This window comes from Saccostrea echinata, unplaced genomic scaffold (assembly GCF_033153115.1).
Source record: "Saccostrea echinata isolate AGI-Se365-2 ecotype Australia unplaced genomic scaffold, CSIRO_AGI_Sech_v1 ptg000029l, whole genome shotgun sequence".
NCBI lineage: Eukaryota > Metazoa > Mollusca > Bivalvia > Ostreida > Ostreidae > Saccostrea > Saccostrea echinata.
This window is the reverse complement of record NW_026889778.1, coordinates 5,434,345-5,447,693: the sequence shown is the minus strand read 5'-3', so window position 1 is coordinate 5,447,693 and position 13,349 is coordinate 5,434,345. Positions and strand designations below refer to the sequence as shown.

The 13,349-nt window shown below is 32.9% G+C and overlaps 1 protein-coding gene across 1 annotated transcript; it reads left to right on the top strand.

Annotated features, from left to right (window-relative positions):
* The first annotated feature begins 5,668 nt into the window (after positions 1 to 5,668).
* On the top strand, positions 5,669 to 10,954 carry LOC133194475 (uncharacterized). The gene is made up of 3 exons (XM_061330426.1): positions 5,669 to 5,696; positions 5,873 to 6,079; positions 10,703 to 10,954. Exons 1-3 carry the CDS (start codon positions 5,669 to 5,671, stop codon positions 10,903 to 10,905), a joined length of 438 nt encoding a protein of 145 aa, XP_061186410.1. The 3' UTR covers positions 10,906 to 10,954.
* The last annotated feature ends 2,395 nt before the right edge of the window (positions 10,955 to 13,349 follow it).

The window sequence follows — 13,349 nt, the reverse complement described above, 5'->3', positions numbered from 1 at the left end:
ATAAGGGGGGGGGGGGGGTGGGTGGGGGTGGTGGTTCCATATATCGATAAAATTAGTCAATTAGAAATCCACAAGCATAAAAGGTTTTAATAATTTTATTATGGGTTTCACGTCAATTGTGGAGACAAATGGCTTTGAATTATATAAAAATGTAACATTTACTACAACTATAAAACAAGAGGCCCGTGGGCCACAATGCTCATCTTAGCACACTTGCTAAGAAAAAACAGAAATCACTTCGGTATTGTAGAGTTAACGGGTATGGAAAACTTAAATTTACACTACCTCAGGATGCTTTCATATCAATATTACTAATCATGGCTTTGCTGTTCTTGAGAAGAAGAATTCTAAACATTTTTTTCCTATGTATTCCTATGTAAAACTCCGATCACTCATTGTGGTCTCACCCTACCTACCCTAAATTTGAACAAATTTGAATCTACACTACCTGAGGATGCTTCTATAATAATAAAAATTATCATGGGTTTGCTTTTCTTGAGCAGAAGATTTTTCTCAAGATGATCCCTATTTATTCTTAAGTAAAATTTGATCCTCTGTTGTCCCCCCCCCCCCCAAAAGAAAACCCCTGGGGGTCATAATTTGAACAACCTTGATTCTACAATACCCAAGGTCGCTTCAGAATAAATATGACTAATTAATGGCTCAGTTGTTCTTGAGAAGTACCGGTAGATTTTTAAAGATATTTCCGATGTAATGGCATGATCAGGTTCTTACAAGGGATATACAGGTTTTCCCTTTCCTCTGTCTGTATTACTGATTGGAATGATTATTTAGACTGCTCTGTCTGAGGGTTATCACACAGTACTAAATTTTTTCTCTTATCTAGAGATGGGGACTAAGTACTATACTACTTGCACTGTGTTTCTCCCTTATGTTCCTATTGATAGATAAGAACAGAGTATCTCAATCTTTTTCAGATTAAATTCAGCCAAAACTTAATATAAATTCACTAGGATACTTGCCACTGGCGCATATAACTTTTATACTTTTATTTTTTTCTTACCTTTAACTTCTTTATTGCTGATTAAAGGGCCAACATCCTTCCCTATCTTAATACCCGACTTTCCCAAAGATTTGCCTTATATGCCATTTGACTAGTCCATTCCAAGGGTTGTCAGGTCATTCCACTATTTGAATTCTTCAATGCGTTTTACGCAAATGCCCCTTAACCATTACACCTATATTTTTCTCTGTTAAAGTTTCACTATCTGTTGTGGCTCCGCCCTATCTCAGAATATCATGATTTGAACAAACTTTAATCTATACTACCTGTTGAAACTTCTGTATTAATGTGACGAATAATGGCTTAGCTGTTCTTGAGAAGAAAATATTTCCTAGATATTCCTATGGTAAACTTTGTTGTGGCCCCGCCCTACCCCCATGATTGGAACAGATTTGAATCAACAAAACCTGAGAATACTTCTATAATGATATGACTAATCATGGCTTTGCTGTTCTCGAGAAGAAGATTTTTAAAGACATTTCCTATATATTCCTTTTTAAAACTTCTACCCCTTCTTGTGACTCCGCCCTATCCCTGGGGGAAATGATGTGAATAAACATGAATCTAGAGTAAGAAATAAAGGTTTCACTCAAGTCTCATCTTTTTTTCTTACCCAGTAGTAGTTGAGGTAGTTGAGAAGAAGATTTTTCAAAAATGCCACCAAAGTTTCGCGAATGCTTAATTACTAGTATCTCCCCTTGAAAGAGGGGGTGGCACTTTCTGTAAACAAACTTAAATCCCCTTTACCCAAGGATATTTTGACGCAAGTTTGATTGAAAATGGCCCTGTGGTTCTTGAGAAGATGCCAAATATGTGAAAAGTTTACAGACGACACTACAGACGACGGACGACAGACGGACGCCGAACACTCTTTGATCAGAAAAGCTCACTTGAACCTTCGGCTCAGGTGAGCTTATAAGTTAACAATCGAAAACAAAAAAAAAATTCACAGACCAAACCAAAAAAAAAAAAAGAAATCAAAGAAAGAAATTAAAACAGACCGTTGTTAATCTTTCAAAATTTACATTTATGTCATTTAGGATGATTTGTCTATTCGTAAAATGTTAATAAATGATCCATGTGATCCATCCAACTTAAAATTATTTCATCATGCCGTTGGAATTGATATTCAAGCTACATGTAGCTTTTGCAACTATATCCCGAAAAAAATGTGTAGTATGGAATTGTTTTATTATTTCAAATAAAAGACATGATACACCACTAAAATTTAGGTCTTGTTGAAATATGAAGAAAAGCAAACAGCAACAAAACTTAAATAAATGTAATTAGAGAGCATCAAGACACCAAAAGTGTGATCGAGTGCAACGGAGGAGAAGGCATCCCTTCCGTGAGCCATTTTCTTCATAAAATAAATTAATTATCACTAAACAAACCAGAATGAAAACACCGGTCTTACAATCCCTACGACAAAAATGTCTGTCAGCATTCAACCCAACGACATATGTATTTGCATTGTAAGAACTACAGTTTGTTCCAATGTTGGCTTTTAACAAGAATGTTGATAATTCTGTTATATCATCTTATTTGTTAGCAGCCTACGTCGATTTAGAATATAAATCACACTCTTGCTTATCGAATCAACAAAGGAGACATAAATACCGTATACACGAGAAAAAGTTATATTGCTGCATAAATAATGGATTAATTGATTGATTGATTGTATGTTGTTTTATCCCATTCGAGAATTTTTCACTCACATAGAAACTTCACCATACATAAATAATGGAAATTAACGATAGACAAGAGGCCCAAGGGCCTTAACGGTCACCTGAGTATAATACAATTTAGAGGATACAAAGACTATAAAATGAACTGAAAGGTGAGGTTTTGTTGCCCAAAAGCAAGAAAAATAGGATGATCAGGATCAACAAAATGATTAGTCTTAATATTCTTTAACAGTTCATAAAATAGGTTCTAACCTGTTCCCCATTTATCACTATCACGATACAGTATATTAACAAATTTACAATGCTTCTGTACTAATTTTTAATCCCTTGTTGAGATCTCTTACATTGGCCTCTCTCTGTGTTTGATGAACATATAATAAGACAAGTTATTTTTGTCTCATTTTTATTTATCTACCACTTACAAGTCTACCTGATCATTAAAACTATGAAAGTACTTTTTGTATTATACAATAAAAATTATTGCATAATTCTCTTATTCCATTTACCTTTCAAGTACATTATTTATAGTGATTAATTAGCAAATGTAAATGGCAAAGGGAATAACTCCTCTCAGTCGAATGCAAATTAATAGAGCCTTGGCCAGGACCAGAACACTTGACTAAATGGTTCAGATGTTCAAAAATCTGGTAAAAATACCCTTCCTTATAAAAACTTTTACTCTGTTTGCCTCAGATATGCCCAGGTGTAGAGAAGATTTTTAAGGAAATAATGCATTTTTACTAAAGATTCACTATATTATCAATAGAGCCCCCCCCCACCCCCCACCCCCGAGAAACAGCAGATCCTTTGACCCTGGGACCATAAGTTTGCTCATCATAACTAATCACTTTGTTTATCTGCTTAACACTAAGGAGCAAACAGGATTATTTAATAGAATTAATGCATTTTCATTATATTATCAAGAGCCCCACCCTTACACCAGCACATCTGACCCAGGGGTCATAAAATTCACTACTCTGGAAGAAGCACTAATGCTCATTATAACTATACACTTAGCTTCTTTGTTTTTTAACCAGAAGAAGAAAAGAATATTTTCAAAGAAATTTTGCTTTTTCACTTTATAATCAATAGAAGCCCCCACCCCCCACCCCCATCTCACCAGAAACCTTGAACCTGGGGTCATGAAATTCAAAATTTTGGAAGAGGCATCCTTGCGTATCATAACAATGTATTTAGTTTGTTTATACAGTAAAACTTGTCTAATCCGCCGACCAGTGGTTCCAAAATTTTTGGCCGGATTAGACAACATCCGGATTGGAGAAAATGAAACCGTTATAGCAAGTTTAAAATTACATAGATATGAACATAGAGTGGAAATACACTCTTTCACTTGCAAAAATCGTCTATTTCGTTTTTTTTTTTAACTCTGTTCTTCAGAATTTTCATTTCTGTTTAATATTTTTATTCAGTATCGAAATATAATATCTCTTGGTCATTTATCAAATTTGAAAATCACTAAATGTTTTAAACACACTCCAAAACCTCATCGTAGCTGTAAATATTATTTTGTTAGGGACAGATTACTAATTAATTTCTTTCTTTTAAAATTAATATGTTTGAATATTTAGATACTGTATTTGTTAATTTCAAATGTTATAATGAATATATTGGACCTAAATCTTCTGTCGTTATGGTCATTCTAAACTAGCGACACAAAGGGGAGTAATTCGAATTGCATACAAAAGGAAAGTAGAAAGGAGGTCATGAATATATGTCTCCAAGTTTTTCTACAGACATTCTACGCGCAACCATCACTATCACTCGTTCTTTTGCGAGCTTCCTCGCCTTTTTATCACGTTTGTTAAAATCTAAACTGTCAATACAGGATAGATCATTACGGGACAATAATTACCCCCACGCGAGACTTCTCTAATGACCAGCGGGCATATGTAAAAATAAGTGGCCGGATTAGAGGAGATAATTTGTACTAATTATGAGCAGTTAGTTCTTTAAATAGCAGCCGGTTTACAGAATAGGAAAAATCCGGATTGAAGAACATTTATTAAACATAAATTATAAAGAAAATTCAAGGGACTAAAATATTACGCCGGACTGAACAACATGCCGGAATGCACAACATCCGGATTGAACAAGTTTTACTGTATAATACACAGGGGCATGGAAGAAGATTTTCAAAGAAATAATTCACCTTCACTATAGGATCTATATAGCCCCGCCCTAGCACCAGAACCCCTGACCCTGGGGCCATGAATTTTACAATTTTGGTAAAGGGTTCAATGCTTATTACAATCATGCCAACAGTTTGACTGCTTGATGTCCAGTAATAAAGAAGAAGATTTTTAAAGATTGCATTAATTTTGATGGTTTTGACCCCACCCCTCAGGCCCCAGGGGGGCAGGGGCCACGAATTTCACAATTTTTGTTCCCCTTCACCCATAGATGCTATATGCCAAAATTAGTTGAAATTGGTTCACTGGTTCCAGAGAAGAATCTTAAAATGTTCAAAAGTTTACGACCGACGAACGACGCACGCCGCACGACGACGGACGAAAAAAGATAGCAATAGGTCACCTGAGTAACTCAGGTGACCTAAAAAAACTGAAGTCAATTCGTTTATTATAAACTTTATCTGTTAGTAAGCCATTTATGCATATCTAGTTGAATGCCTGTATCAAATCGTTTATTATAAATTTTATCTGTTAGTGTGCCATTTATGTACATCTAGTTGAATGCTTGGATCAAAATATGAAATAGATGTGTCTGATGAATTTTTTTTCCCTTCTATTTTGGGTTTGATGGAATATATTAAATCAATTTCTGATTGAAAATGAATATTGTTAATGTCGTATTAAAGACCTGGTCAAGAGATTTCTTCTTTTTAAGTGAAAGCTATAGAATGATTCTTATACATAATAATACAGAAAAAGCTCGGCTATAGAGGGACACAATTAGTATCCATAGAAATTCCAACAGAATGTGGGAGGAAAACATGGATTCTATCAGTAAACTCCCACTCTAGAAAGTTATCTTTGCAAGGAACAAGGAATTAAAGTGTACTTAATAATCTAGAGTGATGAGGCAAAATCATTAGCCTGGAGAAATCAAATTTTCTTATTTTAATATCATATGTATTTTCTATTAAAAAAATTGCAGACAAAATCATACTTTTGTTTTATAGTTGCAGTAAATAAACCAGCAAGTATAATATCAATATATAACCCTATATACCAGAACGCATCAGACGCTGTGGACAATGTAACTGTTTGTGACAACGGCCTGTCTACTGCTCACACTAACAACGAAATCAATCCATGGATAAAAATAGACTTGCAGAACATGTTTGATGTTCTTGAAGTTCTTGTCTACAACAGGCAAGACACATATGGTAAGTATTTTAGATATCTAATGAACAAATGATTATTTCGATTCTATGATATAATTATGTATAAGTCAATTCGTACAGTCCAGCTAAATTAATATTGACTTTATGACAACTCTATATACTGCTTACTGGATATATCAGTGATTTTATGTACTCAGAATGATCTGATGTAAAACTCAATAGACAGAAATTTAAAGTAAATGACACAAGTTGAATAACTAGTATTTTAAAGTATTCTTAACATTATATGAGAACTAGATAAAGTAATTGAAAGCATTATTTGCATGTGTTTTTCCAATGAAAGCTAACAACATTGATTTCCATTAACTGTCTTGACATTTTTTTTCTGTAGTGATTCTGCATGTACTCTATGAAAATGAACTAGATAACTTCAGTATAGCCTGTTTTATAGGATACAATTTTCCCAAGGTCCATAAAACATATAAAATCATTTTTCATTGGTTTCTTGTTTAGAGCTTCTTTAATTTAGTTGTCACTTTCTAAGGACCTATATTTGAGCATGGAATGTTAAGAAATATATATTGTTTTTCTGTCTTATGCATCGGTATTATTCTTGACAACTATAGTAATTTATTCCTCTATTTGAAAAGAAATACATTCATTAGAATGCATTGCAATACGCCTTTTTCAATGTCTTGATTTCTGTTCATTGAAAAGGACCATTCTCTTTAAGGCCGTTCGGGGCCTACAATGACTTCAGAATTTCAAGTTAAATTGTATCCCTTAAAAACTGCATGAAACTTCGGGCTAATGATCCAATTTGATGATAAATGTTGTTTGGTAAGACGCTACAGTATTCGTTATGATACAGGTCATAAAGAGATGTACTATATCCGTATTCGCACTATATAGGATAATGGTAAAACTCAAGAGGATGGGAGCGTTTGGTTACTCCTACACATATCATAATCACCTTTAACTAACAACAAAATTTGCATTTGACCTTCATGAAAACATAAAAAAGTGACTACCAGCTTATAAACTTGGCTAAAGGTGGTTATGACATCTAAATTAAAACTTTACTCTATTTTAACGATAGTTTAAAGAAAAGCCTTTTTACTTAAAATTAAGGCTATCAGTTTTTGTAGATTATTTCATGTAATAAATTTTAGTAGGAGTAAAATTTCTTCTTGATATAACACGAATCAGTCTACTCCTTGCATTTTTACACGAAAATGTTTACTTTTACGCTGAAAATTCTGAAATCAAAGGACTGAAATGTTTGGTCTACTCCCGAATGATAGTGTTTTAATGAACGTCCTTAAAAATTCCATGATAGGATTTCCCGCCCCAACCTTTCAAAGGGGTGTTCCTATTTTCTTCGTATAAGCGATACTTTAGCCTTCTATGTTAAGGCTGAGTTTGTTCAGATAACTCTATCTATCAGGGTTTATATATAGCATTTACGTATAATTGTTTTAATAGCATTTGCTATTGATTAAATATAGTACTATATTATACTTTCTTGTAAATTAGTTGAATCTGATTCGTCGAGAAACATTTATTAAAAAACACTATTACCCGCTGAATGATGAAGCCACGCCCTACAGCGTAGCAACAGTCAACATTGCTTGACGACGGGTGATATTCCAAAAATTAGTGACCGCGCAGAATTTATGCGCGCACGGTTCACTGTTATACGTTTTGTAAAAATCATTCAGTATAATATAATAAATATTGCATGTAGTTGAGTGAAACATTGAAAATTTTCACCCCAAGAAAACCATTGTCACCGAGGCGCCCCCAACAAAAAAATACTATAGTAAACTATAGTTAACTATAGTTTACTATAGTTAACTATAGTAAATCAAAGTTCCAAAGTTTTTACGGTAGTAAATCAAAGTTCCAAAGTTTTCACTATAGTAAATCAAAGTTCCAAATTTTTCACTATAGTAAATCAAAGTTCCAAAGTTTTCACTATAGTAAATCAAAGCTTCAAAGTTTTTACTATAGTAAATCAAAGTTTCAAAGTTTTTGCTATAGTAAATCAAAGTTTCAGTTTTTTTATTAGTTTAACAACTTTTGTATTTTTATTTATTTATTTATTTATTTATTTTTTGATTATTTAGCCGTTTTAGGGGTGGGGGTGGATATGGGGTTGGTTTGGGCTGGTTTTTGTCGTATATCTTTATTTAAACATACAAAGTAGTTAATTCAAATGCAATATTTACATTTATGAATTTAAAAAAAAATACACTTTGACGGAAGTTGATGAAGCAGATATTTTGATTCTAAATGACAATTTTTTAATAATATATTTTTTTTTCAAAAGAAAAGAAATACTTACGTTACATCTGCATAACATTAAAATTAAATACATTGAAATAAATATTGTTCTTTTATCGGCTCAAGCGACAACCTTTACATTAAAATTCATATCTTGTACATTATTCTTTTAGGGGAGTAGTCGATTTTTTAAAATGTTTTCTAAGGCTTTATGAATCTAAAACTTGAAATATCATAAAATGTAAAGAATGGGAATCAAAAACATAATTCCATGGGATTTATCGTACTTAATCAAAGTTTTTACAATAGTAAATCAAAGTTCCAAAGTTTTTACCGTAGTAAATCAAAGTTCCAAAGTTTTCACTATAGTAAATCAAAGTTCCAAAGTTTTTACTATAGTAACTCAAAGTTCCAAAGTTTTTACTATAGTAACTCAAAGTTCCAAAGTTTTTACTTTGGTACTATAGTTAACTATAGTAAACTATAGTTAACTATAGTTTACCATAGTATTTTTTTGTTAGGGAGGTTGACAATGGTTTTCTTGGGGTGAAAATTTTCAATGTTACACTCAACTACATGCAATATTTATATAATAAGACATGTGTACGATATAAATGAAAATATAAATGTTCTTTACACTTAAATGCACTTAAATGCACTTTAAAACATTTCTACCTAATTTGGATATAATTTGACGTCAATATGACGTCAAATAAAAATGTCATGGCAGACTTCCACGAACTTTCCGAACAACCCTCGTAATTAAAATAAAAGCAAAGTATTTTTATAATGTTCTTTCATTTCTATGCATGTACAAATATTTATTTAATGCAAATGTTTAGAATTTTTCTACACATAGTGCTCAAATAATTAGTCAATAGGTAACTCTATTCATATTTTCAGTGTTAATGGGTTCTTCATTTATTGTAAATATAAAATTTGTTGAATTTTTTTTTTACACCATATTGTTTATTCAGTCACAAACAAGACTTCTTTAATGAGTTCATTAAGCAAAATACATGACAATTAGCATAATGAATACAGTGTTTTTTTGTAAGATTTACATTCAAAATATTCATCAAGTAAATGAAGCATAACTTTTTTTCATGAAAATTAATTTAATCCTCAAGTGACACATTTTGAACGCATGTTATTTTAGAAATGATATGTAACTTGCATATATCGCTTTTAACTAACACTTCAAGGAACATCCATATAAACTTGGTTTAAATAAAACCACCCTCAATTTCTCTTTATTTAATCGATTAAAAAAAAGGAACTAAATCTACATAAATTAAATTTATTTCATCGTAGGTCGTAAAACGGCCTTATAGAGAATAAAATTTAGGAAAATCTGCAGCAAGTATCTGCATCAGCATATATCCAGTAATGTTACACCTTTACTTAAAAAAATCTGTTTATAATTATACATTAAAAGGTTTTTTTTTTTAAATATCAGCATTTTTAACATTAACATTTGAATACTGTGAATGTATTTTTTCACGGGGTCACAATTACACGAAATCATAATTTCCGTTTATTCCACAGGTAGAAAATTACGCAGATTTCTTAGATTGTCACTAGATTGCCACTTCACTGGGAAAAAGTACTAATGCATCACAATAAAAAACTTAATAATTACCTTTTCAAAACTTGTTTATGATAAATTTTACAGGATGAAACTGCACCATTCAGTCAACTGAATGGTCACTGAAAGTTTGCCATTCAGTCACCATGCAGTAGACATTATCCTGTGTTTGATGTATAGATATATTACGATTGCTTAAAGGAAGGCTTTTAAATGCCAAAACTGGTTGAAGAATTGTCCTCTATGAGTGCCCACGGCATTCAATATATTCGGTTACAGTTACTGCAAGATTGCCCCGTAAATCTGTGGTAATCGGAAGTGCGATTGACTGGATAATGCTAAAGCACTTTGTTACTTCTATGCATTATGATAGATAAAGAACTCTTTATCATTACAGTAACAGGGATAGCATTGCTGTTCCAACCTCATTGACCGTCATCCGTATAACTACCAAATTTATGTCAGTGCAAAAAAGTGTGTAATCGGCTTTGATTTTTTCTTTTTTTTCTTTTTTTTTTTGCAAGCAAGAAATCCATTTTATAGCGTGTTGACATCTTGACAACAGCAAATCCGATTGCATTCGCCAATATGGAATATTAGATTTACTCGTGTCGACTAGGCTTATGTTCTTTTTGCATATGATAATACTGAGTGGTGCGTTAGCAATTTTGTCTAGTGTATATGCCTAAAATGTACTTTAAGTATGTTGGAGCAAATTTCTGCGGATATTTGTGCCAGCGTACATAGCGTATATTAATTCAGTATGTTATCAAGTCGATGCTTTTTATCAGGGAAAAGACTGCATGACCTACTCATAAACGTGGATGAAAACTATTGTGGTTTCTTCAAAGGACCCGCCGCTAATGGAGACCGTATACTTTTTCTCTGTTCGTCTGGAAGTAGAGGGAGGATCGTCACACTCATGATCAAAAGCAAAGAGGGAGAAGAAGACATTTTAAGTGTGTGCGAAGTACAAATATTTGTCATTTTATAAGAATCCATGTAAGATTCATTCGGCTTAAATATCTAGGTATGCACTAGAATTATTTTGAGAGTAAACAGATTATTTCATGAATTTGTAAAGTACAGGTTTATTTAAATCTGTGAGATTTAGTTTAAAAAATGATCATAGTGATTATTTTATCTTTAATGAATATAATATTTTTTTTTTTTTTTTACATTTTTGTATATATGTAAATTATAACCTTTTACATAGGCTTTGTTTTATTCATATTTATATAAGAAAACAATGCTTTTTAGCTCACCTGAGCTGAAAGCGCAAGTGAACTTTTCTGATCAAAGAATGCCCGGCGTCTGTCTGTGGTCTGTTGTCAGTCGTCTGTAAATGTTTCACATTTTCGACTTTTTCTCAAGAACCACTGAGCCAATTTCTACCAAACTTGCCTCAAGTTTGCATCATTCGGTGAAGAGGATTTAAGTTCATTCACAGGAAGTGCTGTGCCCTCTTACAAGGGGAGATAATTAAAAATTTGGTGGCATCTTTTAAAAATCTTCTTTTCAAGAACCACTGGGCAAGAAAAGATAAAATTTCTGTGAAAGCTTCATTACATACTCTATTTTTTTTTTCATATCATAACCCTTGGGGGTAGGGCGGGACCACAAGAGGGGGTCAAAGTTTTACATAGGAATATATAAGAAATGTCTTTACTAAATCTTGTTCTCAAGAACAGCAAAGCAATGATTAGTCATAGTATAATAGAAGTATCCTCAGTTAGTGTAAATTCAAGATTATTCCAATCATGACCCCTTGGTTAAGGGCAGGGACACTCTAGGGGGTCAAAGTTTACCATTAGGATATATAGGATATATCTTTAAAAATCTTCTTCTCAAGAACAGCTAAGCCATTATTAGTCATATTAATACAGAAGTATCCTCAGGTTTTGTAGATTCAAGTTTGTTCAAATCATGACCCTCGGGGGTAGGGCGGGGCCAAAACAGTAGGTAAGACATTTACATACATAGGAACATATAGGTGTAATGGTTAACGGGCATTTGAGTAAAACGCATTGAAGACTTCAAATAGTGGAATGACCTTACAACCCTTGGAATGGACTAGCCAAACCAAAGGGTATATAAAGCAAAGCTTTAGGAAAGTCAGGCATTCAGAAGCTAGCTGAAGAAGTTTGATGTTGAATCAGCAATAAAAAAGTTAATGTATTCCATCCCTAATAGCAACAGGTTCAATGAAATTGAATACATAACAGATATGTAGGTGTTGAATACTCAGTATATTTAGACATAATTTCCATTTATTACTATTAGCATGTAAGGGTGGGATGTGTCCTAAGTTATGACCTTGAATGTTGGTAAGAGTAATCTTCCTCTGTTTTTAATAATTAAAAAATTCTAATGTTTTAATGCATCTTTCGAACACAGTATTTATTGATATTCTTCTTATTTGAATTTTTATTTTTAAAAAATCGCTTGTCCCCATAGACTACAATGCAATCTTTGTTATTTAATTAATGCTTATTAATTGCATTTTTGAAACTTTCTCTTGGTAAATCCTTTTGTACTGAAAACTGCTTTAAATTAATATCAGAGTATTATGTACGTGATGGACATTTAAGGATAGAGAATGTGATCCTATAAGGAATGGAAAACCTTAATGGTAAGAGCAAAATAAAAGTACAAAAGCTATAAACACCAGTGGCAAGTATCCTAAGGAATTGATGTTTCTGTGTGAAGTAAATCTGAAGAAGGTTGAGATACCCGGTTCTTATCCATCAATGGGAACCTAGGGGAGAACCACGGTGCAAGTATCGTACCATACCCAGTCCCCGTCTCTTGATAAGAAAAATTAAGTACTGTTTGATATACCCTCAGACAGAGTAAAAGGAAAACCTAAATATGCCCTGTAAGGACCTGATCATACACGTTACATAGGAAATATCTTTAAAATCTTCTTCTCAAGAACAACAAGCCACTATTAGTCATAATTATTCAGAAGCTACCTTAGGTATTTTAGAACCAAGTCTGTTCAAATCATGACCCCAAGGGGTTGGGAGCACAACAGAGGGTCAAAGTTTTGCATAAGAATTTATAGGAATCATCTTGAAAAAATCTTCAGCTCAAGAACAGCAAAGCCATGATTAGTCATATTATTATAGAAGCCTCCTCAGGTAGCATAGATTCAAATTTGTTCAAAATTAGGGTGGGTAAGGTGGGGCCACAATGAGAGATCAGAGTTTTACATAGGAAAACATAGGGAAAATTTTTTTAAAAAATTTTCTGTTTAAGAACAACAAAGTCAGGATATGGAAGCATAGTGAGGTAGTGTAAATTTAAGCCCCCCCCCCCAAACACACACACTCACCGTTCATTACTGAACTGATTTCTGCTTCTTCCTAGCCAATGTGCTCAGGTGAGCGATGTGTTGTAGTCATTAGCGCAGATGTTGATGTAAGATAAGTAATA